At 42.4% G+C, this 18,302-nt stretch overlaps 1 protein-coding gene across 1 annotated transcript in view; it reads right to left on the reverse strand.

The window, feature by feature from the left end:
- The window catches only part of nhsb (Nance-Horan syndrome b (congenital cataracts and dental anomalies)), an 85,899-nt gene extending 67,866 nt beyond the window's left edge, over positions 1-18,033 (reverse strand). Inside the window, exon 1 of the mRNA XM_042334176.1 lies at positions 17,986-18,033. Within this exon, the coding sequence (XP_042190110.1) occupies positions 17,986-18,019 (34 nt within the window). The 5' untranslated portion in view covers positions 18,020-18,033. The remainder of the gene's footprint in view (positions 1-17,985) is intronic.
- Positions 18,034-18,302: the final 269 nt, after the last annotated feature.

The following is an 18,302-nucleotide window of genomic DNA, read 5'->3' on the forward strand; positions in this document are numbered from 1 at the left end:
GTGGACGTGCTGGCTGGAGACAGACACCAGACGCCACTTTCTATGGTGATAAAATTGGACACCTAGCTCTCAGATAGTGGCTCTTGATTGTCGGTTAATAGGAAAACACTTTTTTTTAATCAAGGAAAAGCTGGTATCCCACTAACCGGCAGTCAAAAGCAATCTGCAAGCCACATTGTCTAAATGTTGCCACTAACAATGGCATCACTGGTTCCACCTCCGCCTCAGTTCAATGTGATAGATATTGCACATGCTGCTGAACTGCCCCCAGTACTGTTTTTCACAGGACAACGTTGATCTTGGCTGAGATGCCTCCTGCAGTTGAATAGCCCACCGGCACTTGCTGTCAAACCTTCACACAAGAATAATAGCCACTAGAGGAGATGAGGTGTACAAGAGTGACTGGCATCCTCAGAACTGTTCACCAGCATATGAAATACATGCTGGATGCCTTCAGGAAGACTCCGTTGTGGAAATCTTCAAATGAGTTGTATACTGTACACTGACTAAACCATTTAGATTTAAATTTAACCCATTTTGATATAGTTAGTCTTTAATACTAACAAGAACTTGCATTTATAAAGCATCCTGCATGCAAATATCTTGGAGCACTAGTCAATGGTAGAGTTTGACACTGAGCCAGGGAGAAAGGAGAGGTGATGGTAAGCACATCCAAATGGAAAGAATAAACATAGCTCAGTTCTCCCGGTTTGCTTCCCACATTCCTGAAGAGAGTGATGGTTAGCGGCTCTGTGGACCAACAATGGTATTGTTAGCACATAAGCTTAAATTATGAGTGACAGCAATCACATCGCAGCCAAATCCTATCCTCACTCAACATCTACCCACAGGCCCTTCCCAGCAGGATTGTAGCAGGCTGTATAACTAAAGCTGTCAGCAGCAGGAGTCCTGGCAGAAGTCTCCTTTTACTGTACTATCCTGGAGACAGCAACAATATGGATTTGGATGAGATTTCAACTGAGGTCCCACTGTTAAGGTGGATTCCAAAGACCCCATTGCACTATTTGAAAGGAGAAGGGTGTTTCTCCCTGTGTCTCAGACAACAACCTTCCAGATGAAATTGATCATTTACTTCATGAATGTTTGAAGGGCAATGCTGTGCACAGGTTCGTTGCAGTGTTCACCTACAAATACACAGTCACTGCACTTTACAGTCAAATCCTGGAAAGCGCTTCAGGACCTTTTGACAATGGATAAGGCGTTATATCAAGTACAAGGATTATTATTATTACAATTCCGTTAAAGTAAAGGCCAACATCCCATTAGCCTTTTAGATTACTTTAATAAATCAAAGGTTTGTATAGATCAGTTGATAAAGGCAGTTCCCAATGTGAAACTGTGAGATAAAGACTGAAAAGTTGTAGGTTCAAATCTCCGCCTGTGCTAAGTAAGCTGTTTGTAGGAGGGCAGGAGTACCACAATTGACCTCAGTGCCCCAGACAAGAGATAGAGAAAATCTTGCACAATTACTCCTGATTGTGATTGAGAGAAGCCCTGACAGGAGAATGCTCCAGTCTGGATCCAGCTCACACAAACTGTCTGAACTCTTACACAAAGATCAATGGGTGAGCTATTATGTGTGTCAATAGAAATATATAATAATAATAATTTTTGCATTTGATAGTGCACCTTTCATGTCAGAAGGTCGTCTCAAAGTGCTTCACAGGATAAAATATAGTGACTGTGTATTTTGTAGGCAAAATATATCCTAACATAAATCAGCACTTTCACGAGAGGAAGACTGATAAGAACAAAGTGGATATTGTCAAACTGCTCACATGTGTTAAAGAAGGCAGAAAACAAAATATATTATGTTTATTCCACATATACTTACAAAGGCACAAACTGTGCTCTAAACCTCCTGAATTTAATAAGTCCTGGTAGACTAACATTGATCTTCAGACTATAAACTCCTTTGTTCTGTGTCCAAACAATAATTTCATTCCATTGCGCAACATATGTAGAAAAGCAGCATGTCACTGTGTGTAATTTATTTGAAATAAAAACTAGTCCTGTGGTCATCAAAGACAAGCTTTTCAAGCCAAAAATGAATATTTAAGCAGTTCTGGAAACCATAGCAGAGAACAGGCTCAATCAGACAGTTTGTGCTGCAGTGGGATCTCATAAAATACAACATGTTCAAAACACAAGAAGCCAAAGAGAGACTACAGCTGTAATCAGTTACTCGCATTGCAGAAGGAACTGATAATATGTTCTTCCCGCCCTGGCGTTAAAATAGTTGTAGCTTAACTGGAATATTTGCATAAATTCTGCAGTAATACTCAATAAAACAGGGCTTGCCTTTAGGGCTTGCTTCCTCTTTTTCATATTGGGATCCAATATGCAATATTCATAAAAAGGAAAAAGTGCTAATTCGAGTCTATGTGGTTAGCCGGAGAGGTCAGATTGGGGTCAGCAACCTCCAGAGGCCACCAGAGTGCAAGGAAGGACCAGAGTGGAAAACACAGCCTTGGGGAGATGGTGTTTTGCTCTCACCGTGTTAATTGGAGCTCTCCAGCTTCTTACGAATATTACCAATATTACCATCACACCAGTTCTAGCCAGGCTCCACTGAACAAACGGATCGATTTCAAGATCCTCACACTCGTTTTCAAATCCCTTCATGTCCTGGCACCTCTCTACCTCTCCAACTGGCTTACCCCACAACCCACTGGCTCCACTCGACTGGCTCGCGCCTTCTGCATGTCCCTCGTGCCCTCCGTTCCACCATTGGTGGCCTCGCTTTCAGCCACTACGCCCCGAAATTCTGGAACACTCTTCCTCTATCCCTCCGCCCTGCCCCCTCCTGCCCCATCTTCGGGTCGCACCTGAAGACCTTCCTATTCGACTGTACCTAAGGTCACTCTCCCCTGCTCAGCATCGTGCTCTGCCACCCTCAAGCCCTGTGTGAGGGCTGCTATATAAGTGTAAGTTGTTGAAGGTGGAATGCTTCTCATCCTTTTAGAAAATACTGCAATTTGGACTACAGTATATAACACCCAGAACAGTTGAAACCACACAATATTGAAATCAAACAAAATCCTTCTACACTTTTGATAACACCTATAACACTTACATTTATGTGACTATTAACACACTGGGCTCTATCTATTACAGATTGATCTCTAAAACAACAACCTTTTGATTCTCATGTGCAATGGGATAACACAGACCTAAGTATTTTTAGAGAACCCTACATCACAAGATTATAAGAAGGATTCCCATTGACTGCCCTTTCCATCTCTAAACCTGTCCTCTTATTTAGTGTGTGCTGAACTCCTTTGAACAAGTGTTCCATTAATGATTAATAAAACTAACAACCTGGATTACAGGGTTCAGTGAGCACCATGTTGTGCGGCGCTTAAACTCACACCAATAGGGTTTCCTCATCCATTCTGTATCAAATCAGTAACTTTGGGCTAGGGAGGAGGAAAATCAGGCAATCCTGCCATCCAGCAATTCCTCGCGGAATGCACGTATATATGGACATTAGCAAGGACAAAACCTCACACAAGAATAATGATCATTGGGGAACTACTGGACAGCTACTGATGGTGGTGAACTGTTCCCAGCAGGAGGGAGTGTCTTTGGAAAAGGGAGACAAGTGGACAGGGGGAAAAAATCACCTGATTTGTTTACTCCTACTGTACAGTTACTCTTAAAATACTACAGGCTATACAAAACATTGCAGGTTGTTCTTACAAACTAAATATCAGAGCAATGATTAGCTCTTAACTTTTTAAGATTGGTCTGAAAGTCAATTGTCTAAAAGGCCCTCCATCAGTGAATTCAACATACAAATGTGCAGGACTCTCTGGCTCCAAAGTAAAGACAATTTAAAATAAAAGAAACCTACACTCCTCTGAGGTTTAAAATGACATATTCAATTATTACACGAACTTACAAACAATGACTCCTACTGGTAATTGACTGGATGCATCTCACATCAATCCTGCAAGATCCCTGCTCCAACCTGATCCACCTCGAGTCGCATCAAAGCAGAGATCCCACAGGACATCATGAAGCACCTCTCATTGCCTGTATTTGCAACTTTGTGTTCTGAGTATCGCCTTCTCACCTCCTTTCATATCCTTCAAGTAAATTCTTGACCAAATAGCTATCCAATCCCATCTTGAATTTGCCAACACAGCACCTTGGGATGTCCTCCTGACGTGAAAGGCGCTTAACAAATATAATCTGTTGTTGTTATTTGTTGCTGTTGATGTTCATTCTCATGGCAATCGCAAAAGGAGTTCAATACTTCAATGCAATTTAAAGCTCAAACTCAATTTCGACCTGTGGTCAGATATCACTCAGGACCTCCTCAAATAACCATGGTGGGAACAATGACAGATGGAACAATAAATCCCAGGCCTTTTCTCTTAGGTGTTTAGGTTTTCAACAGACTTGCAAAAAAAAGGCTGAGGCCTCTATTACCACAAAAGGAAAACACAGAAACCTCAGTTTCCTGAGAAAGCTGAAAAACTTGTTGTTTTCTGGAGGTGTAACTAGTAGTTTAGCTGAGTTGGCAGCACAGATTAAAGCAGAGTCAGGCTATGCCTAAATGTCTGTGAGCAGGTGCAAAAGGAACACATGATCTGCTAGGCTATTAGATTTCAGACACATTATAAATTAGAATAGTAAAAAAAAGCTGAAATAATAATCATTATTGATTTAATTAATTCAATTCGTACGATGGTAGAAGAACCAGGAAATGGCTTATTATTACAAATGATCCTCAATCCAGTGCTTTGAAGCAAACAGCTGGTCTAGTCATCCAAATGCAAGGATTATTATTATCCTGCAGAATTAATTAATAGATTTCCAAATATTTGACATTCCCTCCATCCCATGCTTCAAAATGGGATCATGGATTTGTCTTGAAGAATGGAACTGGGGAAAGCAAACTTTGGATCATAACTTGGGGTTTTTAGACATAGTCCAGAAATCTACAGATCTAAATTCCCATGTTGTGTTAGTGTTCTGTTTGTTTATTACCTGCCAGATTAACACATGCAGAAACCTATGGACGTGCTTAAAAGTATCCAAACTAAACTGCTGAGAGTTCTGCACATGCATTGGAATTTCTCTTCGTCTAGAAAGGGGTGTTCACTCTCTCCCTGAAGAAATATGACCTCTCAGCTAATCCCAGAAAGTAGTAGGTGTAAATTGGCAAGAATGAAGACTTGGGGAGCCCAGAGTGTGAGAGTATGAGATGGGGTACTGCTGAAGTTTAATGAGTTAACTCTCCAGTAAGCTTTCCACTGCTTGTACAGCTAACAGGACCATACCTACTAGAGCTTTGGCTTGCAGGGATAACAGGAACTGTGTGAGAAGAATGATTAGAGGCAAGTCTAACTACACATTCTGTTGATATTGCAAATTCCCCTCCCTAATTTTCGCCCCTACTTTCCTAAACATGTCGACTTCCAGCTGGCATTCAATTCCAAATCACATCCTATACTGAACCTGAGAAGTGTTCTTCTTGGATGAATCTAGACATTGAAAGTTGGCAAACTTTATCTTTGGGGGCTGAACAATGCTGTCTGATCCTATCCTCCCCCGATATGCAAACGTGCATGCATGCTTTCCAGCAAGGATCACAGGATAAAGATCAGGAGTGAGAACCCGGACTGATTTGTCTCTTTCCTACTCTGGGGGCTCTAAGGCCAATTTAGCTGCTGCAGCTGAGATTGCTAACTCACCACAGACTGGAATTAAAACCTGAGCCACGTTGATCTACACTGTTTGTACCTTTAACAATTACACCAGGCTTGGCTGTGACATCTCTCTGTGATGTGTGAAGGGCATCACATAAATGCAAGTTGATGTTGTTGCTACTGTCTCAGGGTCACATTATCTGGTAATACTTCAGCCTGGATTCACATTTGAAGACTGCTCACTTGTGTGAGATACCAGAGGGTAGCTGACCCCTGTGGGCCAGCATGAAAAGCAGAACACAGAAGAAAACAAGTACTGTAAAAGGACAGTTTATATGCAAGCCTTATTACCTTTGGTTTCCTGAAATGTTCTGTACCTGCCCTGGTAAACCTCCTATAGTTTTAATGAACGGACAAGTTTTCTTTCAAGTACACAGGACCATTAGTCCTCATTTCTAAATGTAATGTTACATACTGTTCATAACATTTGTGTGTTCTAAATGAGTATTAATAGAAGAGATTCACAAAATAATCCCAGTTATCTTTAATTTGAAGAAGGGATTGAAGAGGAATTGGTTTTAATTTACAATGTATTATTACCATAATCCTAAACCAGACATTTAAAAAAACATGCTTTAGATTGGAGAGAAGCCAACATAAACAGCTTGAGAATCGAAACTTGTGCAGAATATTTGTTCCCAGGTTGGGAACTAACCTACTGTTAACAACAATGTAACTGATGCTTCTGCACAGTCGACAACCTCAACTCCAGATTCACACTTACTTGTCACTAATTTGTGAACTATTTGTAACCAGCAGCTAGGATGGGAGTGAATAGCCTATTTCATGCAATGAGAACATACAACATCCTTATGTTCTTATTGCATAAAAAATTAATTCAATAGACTGGCTCCGAGATGCTGTCTCGCATGAAGGGCTATATAAATGCAAGTTGTTGTTGATGCACACTCCACCTCACTGAGCCAGTCAGGAACCTAGGCCTCTTGTTCGACCCTCAACTGTCCTTTCTCCCCCACATCCATGCCTTGACCTGCTCTGCCTTCCCCCCACATTCGCAACGTTGCCCGACTCTGCCACTGCCTCGGCAAAACGCTCATACTTGCCTTCATTACATCTAGTCTTGACTATGCCAATTCCCTGCTTGTTGGCCTCCTCAACTCTTCCCTCCACATGCTGCAGATCATCCAGAACTCTGCAACTCGTGTCCTCTCCCACATCAGGCTCCGTGACCCCATCACACCCAGCCTTGCCTGACTCCACTGGCTTTCCATCCCTCAGAAGATTGCATTCATCATCCTCGTCCTCACCTTCAAGGCCCTCCACAGCCTTGCCCCATCCGATCTGCTAACCCCTTATCAACTGTCCGCTTCCTCCACTCAGCAGGCTCCAGCCTGCTCCATGTCCCCTGCCCAGCCCGCCCCACCATCGGCGGTCAGGTTTTCAGCCTCTGTGCCCCCACCCTCTGGAACTCCATCCCACATCCCATTCACTCCCTCCCTTGCCTCCTTTAAGGCATACCTCAAGACTCACCTCTTCGACTCCTCCTTCAGCCACCCTTCTACCCTCTCTGATCCCAACCCCCCCACTCTGGTTCAAATCCCTAAACCCTGACTGTTCAGCGCTTTGGGACGTCCTCCCGACATGAAAGGCGCTTTACAAATGTAATTTTGTATTGTATTAAAAAGGTATATTGAGTGGAGCAGCCAAAGCTACATTCTAAAAGCATTCCTTTCCATTTTAATCAACAATGTATATTATTTAAAACAAGTTGATTCAGAATTGAAACCTCTAGCATTTTGCATGTCCTTGTAGGTAAAGGATAAACATTTTTAGTATAGAAGAAGGTTCAAGGTTGCATAAAATTCAACTAAAGCTGTAAGAAATGAATTGGTTTTTCATATAGCACAATACGTTCCATCAATATACAGAGTTGGAGTAGCATTAAAGGGTGTGCCTCGTCACTCAGCTCAACACTCCAAACAACCTGTTTCAAATGTGCTAAGCTTTGTGTTTTCTTGTATAGGAAGCAAAAAATGGAGGTAGAATTCAATCTCTCCTCTTTTGCATCCTATACAAGAGAGCACACTGTACCTTCAAAATACAGTCACTACACTTCATTATAAATTTTGTGACCCACTTTGAGATATCCTGTTGATGTGAAAGCCACAACATCAAATGCAAGAATTTTTTTTTATTCTCAGCTTTTTTTGATTGCAGTGATTTACAGGGGAAATACAAAAAATCTAGGCAGATGTCCTCATCATCTGGAATATCTGTGAGTGAATGGCTTTTAAAATAACCAGCGTGTCCTTTCTTTTCATTGAGAATCAAAGGGCTTCTTGTAAAAGAAAATTAAGCTTGCAGGTGATAATAATAATAATAATAATATACAATAATAAGGATGATATTTTTAAACATTTTATCAGATGATTGGGTCTCAAGAGAGTTCACACATTAATAGTGCAGTGCCCATATATAAAGGTTTGTTCCCATCATTGAAAGATATAGAAAGTGTCCACCAGTGACAGTGAGTTAATGCTGTTCTTTCATGAGTGCAAAAGACCCATAACTCAGGAGCACCACAGGCATGGCTGAGTGATGATGATGCTTCATGCAGGAAATTAAACACCTGAAGCTGGTGAGTTATTGGAAGTCTAATTTGCGATATTTGCAAAGGGATTTATAAATAATGGGCTCTGCAGGTTCCTGGTTGTATACAAGCAGAAATCCCAGGAGGGTTGGCCTCAGATATACTGCACCTACTGGGATTCACTATTTACAAATTGCGAAATGGAAGTTATGATCAAAGGTGGAGTTTTGTTACCAAAGGTTGGAAATCAAAATGCTGCCTACAAAACAGTCTTTGCCACTATCTGGAATTATGATTATTTAGTTAGATCATAGGAGCAATCAAATTGGTAGGTGTCCCGGTAGGATTTAAAGTGGGGGGTTGTTGGCGGTAGTAAATTGGAGGGATTGAGGTAGAGAATTCCAGAGAACAGGACCACTGCAGCTGAAGGCACAGCCACCAATGGTGGTGTGAAGGGGTTGGGGAATGCACAGCAGGCCTGTGTGATGCGAAGAAGTAGTAAAGAGGGCAGTAAAGAGATGAGATTCTCAATAGGACCAATTGGCTTTTCCCTACATTGACTCTTCAGAAGTTCCTCTGATGGCAGCCTGGGCTGGATTCAAACTCAGGTCTTCAAGGTTACAGGACAACACAGTAATGTGCTACAGACACTGAGCAACATGGCAGGCTTTTCCCAGGAGACCATCAGTCCAATTTAGATAATTTCAGAAACAGCATGGATTCACTGTTTAACCCTCAGAGGATTAATTAAAAGATATCCAACATGCTCCACAGATCACTTTAATCCCTTTGATAGTGTTCTTTGGCAAAAGGGCCAAGCAGTTGAGGCACGCCATTCGATGAGTAAAGATTTGGGGCTGGAAGGAGATTTTTGGAATTCTAAACTGTCAAAGCACAGATGGTTGTTAGGAGTAGTCTCCAAACTTGAGTAAATCGATTAAGAGAGGATAAGGATGAAAAAGTGGAGCAAGCTCATTAACTACATTTATTTGAAATGGTCGCTTGTAACGCTGTGATGAGGGATGCCAGAATCGCATGGTTATATCTGAAATAATTTCACTAATGGTTAGCTTATACAAATGCTTTTCGCAACTATCTTCTGAGCGTTTGTCCCAATTGTCAAAATAACATTTTCTGATTATTACCAACTTGCCTCATGTGGATCAATGTTTACTGCATTATGTTTGATTAGAGTAGAAGAGAAGCTACACGTTAATTGATCAGTTGTCATATTCCCCCTACTTTATTGGTTTTCTTGATAAAGATTCAATCCAGTTGATAAATATAATAAATCAGTATTCCTGTTTGTTAACACAAAGTCAACATATTTTTATCATCTGTGTGATACGACCCCAGAATATCTATACGTTCAACCCAACAAAAACTGTCAATGAATTAAGCAAGTGCAGTCATTTACAAAGATTCAGCAAAATGGGAGGAGGAGGGGGGTGGGGTGGGGGATCACATGCTAAGCATTAAAAATAGTGACCTTTTCATTTCATTTTTACAGCAGGAAGTCTCATTCTGAAGAAATAATGAATGGATCCCTATTGTTTTGCGATCAACATAGTCGAGTTGGTCTCATGAAGAACTTTAGCAATACACCACAGCAAAATGATGTAGGCAATCCCATGAGTGCACCGTGTTAGGCATCAATCCACATCCACAGAAGCAAGTGCAGATATTGAAAATTACAAGTAATAGAAAAAAAAGGGGCAGTAATATCCTTTGTTTTCGCAATAAAATACTGACATTTCTCCATTTTCGTTATACGAGTTAAACCAAGGAGCTCCTGACACAAGACAAATTTATGCAGTTTGCAATGAGATAAAGCACTTGTGAATGCTGGGGGTGTTTTCAAATGTATTTCCTATCTAAATTTCATATCAGTTAGGTCAGTTTCCATCTTGTACTGACATTAGAGTCTCGCTATCAATTCACCACTTTGAGAGGACTCATTTTAATCAGCATACTGTTTCAGGTGAAATGTAAGACTACATATTTTGATGAACTCTTTCCCACACATCACAGTGAATTCCTAAATTCGCTCTAGGAATTTACAATGAAACCCCAATATAAGAATAAATTTGGAATCCATAAAATCCCAATCAGCGGCATAAAGGGGTGCATTCGTGAGTCAGCTTGTTTATATTTATTGCACATGCACACAGAAAGACCAAGTGCCAGCTGACATGCGAGGAGCCAAAATATCCGACTTGCTGGTCATCAGGTGGCCATTATGGCACTCAGGAAATGATGTCGGTGGTGACCCTGATCAGGCCGGCATTTTTGATTTCCCACGCACCGGCCAAGGTTTTGAATCAATCCCTAGTGATCTGGCACCTTGCTCAAGTGTTTTTCACTGGTGATAACTCAGGTCACTACAAGTTACATTTTTCAGCCTGGCCCACACTTTTTGGATCTTTTGAGTAAGGAAATGTCAGGCTAAACGCTCGCTAAGTAAAACCACATTCCAATGAAGGTGCTGCACAATTGGATTCCATTGGAGAAGCACACTAAAATGACTGCAAAACGAAGTAAACCTCTTGCTCTCTCTCTCCCTCTCTCTCTCTCACTGTCTCAAGTAAGCCTTCATTATCTTGGCAAACCTTCCTTTCTCTTACTCTCCTTGATTTTTGCCTCTTCATCACTTCTGTTGAAGAGCCGTCTACCCTCTTTTTCCGACCATACTTTTGTCTCTACACACTGACCATTCACTTAAATCTCTCTATATTAGAAGCTCTCATTCTCTCTGTTTTCATTTATTTTTTCTTTATATTGATCTGCATTGAAAATGTGTCCACTATAATCAACAGCAATGTTTTCCTGTAAAATACTCTTGGGATATAATGACTGTGAAACTGTATTACATTTATAGATTGTTTTTCAGATGTTTCCTTCAATTGGACAACCTCACCCTGACAGAACATTTATTGTCTGTAAAACCCACTTGGATCTCCTCAGGGGTGCTCTTTGTTTTTCACCTCTTGGTCCCTCCTCTCTTGGAGGCACCAACTCCTAATGGAGTAATTCCCTAGTTATTTCGCATGTTGCCCAAGTGGCTTTGACTAGTGATAACCACACTCCAAGTCACATTTTTCACCTTAAGGAAGTCATAACATTTCGCCTTAAAGGAGCCCTACGGCAGAGGAGTAGTGAGAACTCCCTCCTTCTACCTCTCTGTCTCGCACCCTCTCTATCTGTATTTCAATCTTACCCTACAACCTACCTGTTCAACCGCACCTACCGTCACCTTCTCTTTCCCCTCTCACTTGCTTGGCCTGGGTCACTGTAAAGCCCTTCAACCCATCATCCTATGTGAAGGGCACTAAATAAATGCAGGCTGTTCCCAGAAATAGATCTGATTGGAACGGATTTCCCACAGGTTGCTTGATGCACAGCTGGGTACCAGCAGCAGTTATAATTCATGACATCTTATTACAAATAATAATAATCCTTGCATTTGATATAGTGCCTTATCACGCCATAAAGACATCTCAAATCACTTCACAGGATATACTGCATACTTTACATTTTATGGGCGAATCGCAGCAGCCAGTTTGGGCACAGCAATATCCCACAAACAGCCATGGAGTGAGTGACCAATTTTGTTTGGGGGATTGTCAGCCAGGACACCAGGAGAACTCCTTTCACTATTCAAATTGTGCCATAGAATCTTTAATAACCACCCGAACAGGCAGATTGAAACTCAGTTTAACGTCTCATATGAAGGACGGCACCTCCAACAATGTAACACACTCACAGCACTTCATTGGAGTGTCAATGATTCCATGTACCGACGTGGGGCTTGAACCCACTACTTTATGACTCAGAGGCAAGAGTGCTACCACTGAGCCAGGCCAACACACAATGGGAGACTGTTCCTGAGTCACCGTTGCACTAGCAATCATGGAAGTCAGGGAGCGGAGTGCCCCAGTCTCCCACCAACATCATGCAGCTTATGAAGTGAGCCTTCCTTAAAGAGAATGATGAAAAACCAAAGAGAAACAAACCACTTCCCAGTGACACAGAGCCACACACACAAGGAAGAGCCTTGGCTTCATCTCCAATCTGTGATGAATTAGCTGATCGGGCTCAGCGATCCTGGACTAGCGAATGAAACTCAATCACGGTTCCCACTCCTGATCACCATTTAGTGATCCCTTCCCCCCACCATTGGAAAGTGTGAATGTTAATTGAGGACATGTTCGGACTAGATTGTAATTCCCCCACAGTCAAATACTCGCCTTTTCGGCTCACACATGAAGAAAGGTCAGTGCATAAGAGGATGCCTGCTGTTTGTACAACAGCAACACAGCAAAGAGCTTCTTTAAGAGAGTAGAGGAGAAAACCAAGGGCTGGAAAGACTGATTTGGCTGTGATGTTTCCCCTCCTCAGTTCATCCTATCTGCATTAACTGTCCGCACTTCCCCTTAAAAGAATAGTCGCGAGAACTGGACAAGGAAACGAAAGGCTGTTGGCCTCTGCAGAACGTACTGAATCTTGAGTCAGTGACTTCAGGAGATGAGGGGGAGACACTGAAAGGAAAAAAATAGGGAAAGAAAGAAACAACTGGCAATTCTGTTTAGCTTCCAGCGCACTCCTGGAAGCATAGAAGCACACTGAAGGTAAGCTGAAATACTTTCATGAGCGCCTGAGAATCAGCCACGAGTTTCGCCTTTTGACCTCACCATCTGCACTAGCCTCATTATATAAGACTGAATAGAATCCACAGCAACTCCTGAACCCTTCATGTGATCCCACTGGACTGCTATGCTGTTGGATTTTTTAAAAAATCACTTGATCTGGAAAACCAATCAACAAATATGTAATATGGGGGAAAAAGCACTAAGTTTCTTAATTTGCCTAGGGGGTAATAAATGAGCTGCTCTGGATTTATTGCAAGTTTTAGCATCAGGACTGTTACATGATGAAATAAAGTTGAGTGCATTAAAAATACAATTGACCATTGAAGAGATTTTTTTATAAGTTTCTGTACAGGTGTGAACATTTTCTGAATGCTCTATGGGCGTCGAGGTGACGTACATGGCGCTCCCTGGAGGAGATGCAATTTACACCGAGAGGTACTTTTTCTGGAGCAAACCATGATTCAAGCTGCTGTTTTCCCAACAAGCTCTTTTTCAACCCACTGTGCACTGAAGCAGAACGTCATCCTATTGTACGCGCACAACCCATGGACACTGAGACCAACTGCAGCACCACGATTGCTGCCCAACAGAGCTCAGCTGACTCAGCACAGACTAGGGTTTGCACAAGGCTGTCATGCAACACAAAACTATGAAGATCAGATCAGTGCACTGTGCTGAGTCAGGTGATTTCAAGAGCACCAGCAGTAGGGTGCAAGTGGCCTGAGTACTCCTGTACTAAGGAGGGAAAAATTAGCCAGATTTCCTGCTCTTAACTGCTATCCAGTGATGCTTGGTGATTAATCTGGCTGGATTAACAAGAGTAGTGCTGCAGCATTTTATAGAAATAAAATAAAGTGAGCCAGTTACATACAGGGTGAGATTGACCTGTTCTTTGCCATCTACAGCTGATCAGCCCAACAAGTGACATATTGTCATTCTGACAATGCACGTGCCCTAGTAGGTCAATTCACGTCTCTTGCCATTCAATGCACTGTCACTCAGATGCTGGAGAATGGGGCAAGGGGAGAAAGTGGGTGAGGGAAGAAAGAGGGAAGAAAAGAACGGAAGAGAGGAGAGCGGGAGAGAGGGCAGTCAAGTGTCACTCATGCACTCTTCTGGCTACAGATCCAGAGCCAATAAAAGTCTTTGCAAAACAGTAAAAGGTATTTATAAATTGGCTATTTTCTCCCAGTTATTTGATCCTAAAACGTGTAATCCAAAACCAGAAAGATTATTAATTTGCTCCGATGCTTTGTGCTGACACAGGGCAGCATATGCTTTCAAACAAAGTAACATTATCGGCTCCCCAGGCATACTTTTTATTGGGGGGGGGGTTGTCGGTGGGTGCTCAAATTCAGAATTTATCCCTTAGCGTGAACAATCATTCCACTCCCTCTTCTCAAAGGCACTGACCCATGGCTGAGGTACAATTTCAGGGAGTGCCATTCTTCATGTTTGTACAGAGCTGGAACAATGAGTGCTGTCAGCCAATTCAATCTTGTGGGAGAGGGGGTTGGGGGGAGGCCCAGTGTAATCCTGTTCTCATCCACACACACACACACACAGTTTCAGCAGTAGTCATCGCACAATGATCGGAAGTGTGGTGGAGCGTGGCTTAATCTCCTCCTGTACCTCACCCACTACGTTGTCGTGAGTTGTAGAATCCCAACGGCAGGCTCGGCTGAGGGCAGCTAACTCAGTACAGACTGGGGATAAAATGTCAGACCCTTCTTGTATTCTGGTTACCATCCATTTGCAATACATTACCTTCATCAACTGAGCCATTAAGAAAGCCTAAAATGCCCCAGGGAACTTCATCAACATCACAGCAACACCAAGAACTTGACTCCAAGGTGATTTCCAGTTGGAGACTGATTCTTGCCAGTCAGCATGATAGACATGGGATTCCTACAGACAAAGCACTGAAGAGTTTTTCCCAAACTCACAAAATAGTGTGCTATTTTCACTTTTGTTTTCCTTATGAGCTGTTTAAGCTCCAATTTATCCAAAACTCTGCTTCCCTGATCTTCACCCGCACAAAACATCCACCACAAGCTCCTTACCCCAGTCCTCACCAAGTTGCATGATCTCTCTGTCTCCCAGTGGACCTATTTCAAGGTCCTCACCCTCACCTTCAATTCCATTCAAGACCTAGCAACCCCTTGTCTCTGATTATCTCCTCCTCCACTCCTCTGCTTGGCAAATTCAGGCTTGTTGCATGACCCCCCCCGGCCACCGCTCTCTGCGCCACCGTTGGTAACTGAACCTCAAGACTCACTACCCTCTGGAATTCCTGCCCTCTAAACCTCTGTCTTGTCCCCTCTATGTTTGTCTTTTATTTCCAGCCTTAAGACCTACCACTTTGACCGCCATCTATGGCCATCTCCTCCAACTCCCCTCCCCCTTTTGGCAGCCAGCCTAATGTTTGTACAGCACTCCAAGATAGTATCCTATGTGAAGGAACAGCATGCTATATAAGTGCAAGTTGTTACTATTTCACAACCTCACAGTCTCGTTTCCATCCCAATTTTATACCTTATGTTTATGAGAGCCCTGGAGGCAGATTCCTTCATAACTAGAACTCTGAATCATGTAATTTGATGTTTTTCTAGCTTGTTTAAGAACTCCTGTCTGATGGGGAGACAGATGTCTACATGAGTTTTCTGTTGTAATTGATTCAGAATATTTTACTACAGTATCTGGTTTTAGGCACGCACATCATCAGTTTTTCTCCTCCTCCACTGTGGTTAATTTCAGCAGTGTGTGTATGAGAGAGGGAGATGTGAGAGACTCATCAGGGCCAGCATTTATTATCTATCCTTAGTTGCTCTGAGTGAGTGGCTTGCTAGTCAATTTCAAAGGGTGTTAATAATCAACCACATTGTGTGAAATTGCAGTCGCAGGTGGGCAGACCAGGTAAGAATGGCAGAATTTCTTCCCTGAAGCCCATTAGTGAACCAGGTTGTCTTTTTTGTAAAACAACATCCATTAGCTTTGTGGCCATTTTTTTGGTGCTGGTTCCGAATGAGTTGAGTTACATTGGGATAGACGTATGCATGGGTGGGTGCACGTGTGTGTACCCATATGCGTGAGTGCCTGCGTGAGTGTGAAGGCATTTATGCGAATGCCAATGCCAGATATCGCCATTGAGAAGGAGTCCACCTCTGGCACCTTAAACTTGGATAAATATTGAGTTTAACCCTAAATTGACCCCAATGAGTCTTAGAGGGCTCTGTTTCAGACAATGCAGCCAATGTGCATTTCTTCATTATAATTCTCTTCTGCCATTCTGATTCATAGACCTTAACATGTAAGTGGCTGCACACATTGCTTTTTTTTAGACTCCCAGGTGAGGCCAGGGTCAAAGGGCCATGCAGAACCAGAGAGCTACTTCCTGAGTACTTGCTTTCTATAAAATGGGGTCTTCTTTACATCGTCTTATGAAAGAAAAATCCCACTTTTTAAAAAATCAAAGCAACTTTCTCTTTAACGTTTTAGTCCACCTGTGTCACCCGCTGGCTGAAGAGCAGAGGGAAGCTGATACACTCTGCCTCCCTCTGACCCTCAGCCAGCCAATTCCACTCTTGAGTCCAAATGATGAGAGGTGGGCAAGAACATGGGGGTGATTCATCTACTGTATTGATCCTGATTGGGTATTGCAGATGGGAGCCCACTTTCACTTCTTACTCCATTGTACAGTAATGTTGTAATGTTCTGTTGTAACCCTTAAGAAAAAAAATCAGTTAACCTGCCAATTTGGCCCTTGATGATCAGCCACTCCTAATCACAGCCCAGTGAACCTCTGCAACCATTGGTTGAGGACAGGGATCAGGCTCAGTTGTGATGCCTCCCACAGTCGCATATTCTGAGTGGATTTGATCTCAGTTTGGTTTGGATACTCTTAAGCATGGTGGTGGGTTTCTGCATGTATCATACACCTAGCTGACCAAAAAAAATCTTGGAGCAGGTTACACACCCTGTCAGCTGCAGGTGGAACATAGCTCTGGCAGACCAAGAAGGGGATGTGTTTCCCAAACCTTCTCCCCTCCTGACATAGCGTCCTCAGCCTGTCTCAGATTTTCTCAGCTTCACATTTAGAAAGAAAAGTATTTTGTGCTTTGAGTAAATGGTATTTATGATAGTTATAATTATTGAGTAGATTTAACATCAATACAAAAAATATATCTGTGTAAAACAAAATCAAGGCCTGCAACCCTCTGCTCTGAAAAGAAAAAGAAAATGACAATGTGCTCATATGCAGAGCTTTCTCTTTATAGCACAGCCCGGAGGCTGCCGGGAAGCTTTTTATGCTGAACATTGCACAAAGCATCTCCTCACTTGCAGCCTTTGTCATTTGTCTCTATTTTTATTCCACAACCCCCCCCCCACAACCCCAACATACACACAGCCATTCAAATAATCCCCTATAATCCTCTATAATTAAAATCATCATAAGGACCAAGCAAGGCTAATTGCAGGTTGGCTAAGAAAATGCATATTTAGGCTGCATTCACAGACAAAAATACAACACATCAAAATCAGTTTAGTAAATTACACATTGCCAAAGATTACTAGTGTTAAGAAGCAGACATAGCAGCACAATGTGGTGAGAAATGAACCAAAGCTCCTGCCTCTCTGCTGGATTCAGAACAAGTTCTTGGCTTCACATCTTGAGAACAATACCATCTGAAAATATTCCTACTGTTGCAAATATTGTTTTTTTTTTAAAATCAGCATTAAAGTCACGTTTTGAGAGAGAAGCCGAAAACTGCAGTCATTTTTAACTGTACTTTTCTTGGTTTCTGAATACCAGTCTTTTTGCCACAGAATACATGCATGTTCCAGCAATCCCAGCCAAGGTTAGCTTACAGCAGTTCCCCTCACCAAATAACGTGCAAAAACAAAGCATTCCACATTCCAAAGACTGACAAAGCACAGGTCCAGTGTTGCATGCTCGAAGCACTTACAGAGTTAAAGTTATCAGCTGCTTCACCGAAGTTTTCTCAGCCCACTCAACAATGCACTCGAAGCACACAGTGAATACCTGCATTCCTCTGCACACAGCATCCTAGAGCCATGGCAAGATGTGCCGTAATGGAGATTGGCGGCTTAGCACCAGTACGGCTTCCCTCCTCTAGCAACAGCTTGCATTTAGTCACGGTGATATCGAAAAGCCTTTCAAGCCTGGGGGTGGGGGTATCAAAGTGAAAGACGCTCTAGGGGTAAAGGACGGTAAAGAGCTCCACAGCAGCCACAGACACCCCTTCGGCTCAAAGGGATGGTTTAGTCCTCCTTCCTTGGTTTTTATAATCTTATTACTACACAGTGGAAGAGCACATTTGTGTGCAGGAGCAGTAATCA

Source organism: Callorhinchus milii, unplaced genomic scaffold (genome assembly GCF_018977255.1).
Source record: "Callorhinchus milii isolate IMCB2004 unplaced genomic scaffold, IMCB_Cmil_1.0 Scaffold4, whole genome shotgun sequence".
Classification (NCBI taxonomy): domain Eukaryota; kingdom Metazoa; phylum Chordata; class Chondrichthyes; order Chimaeriformes; family Callorhinchidae; genus Callorhinchus; species Callorhinchus milii.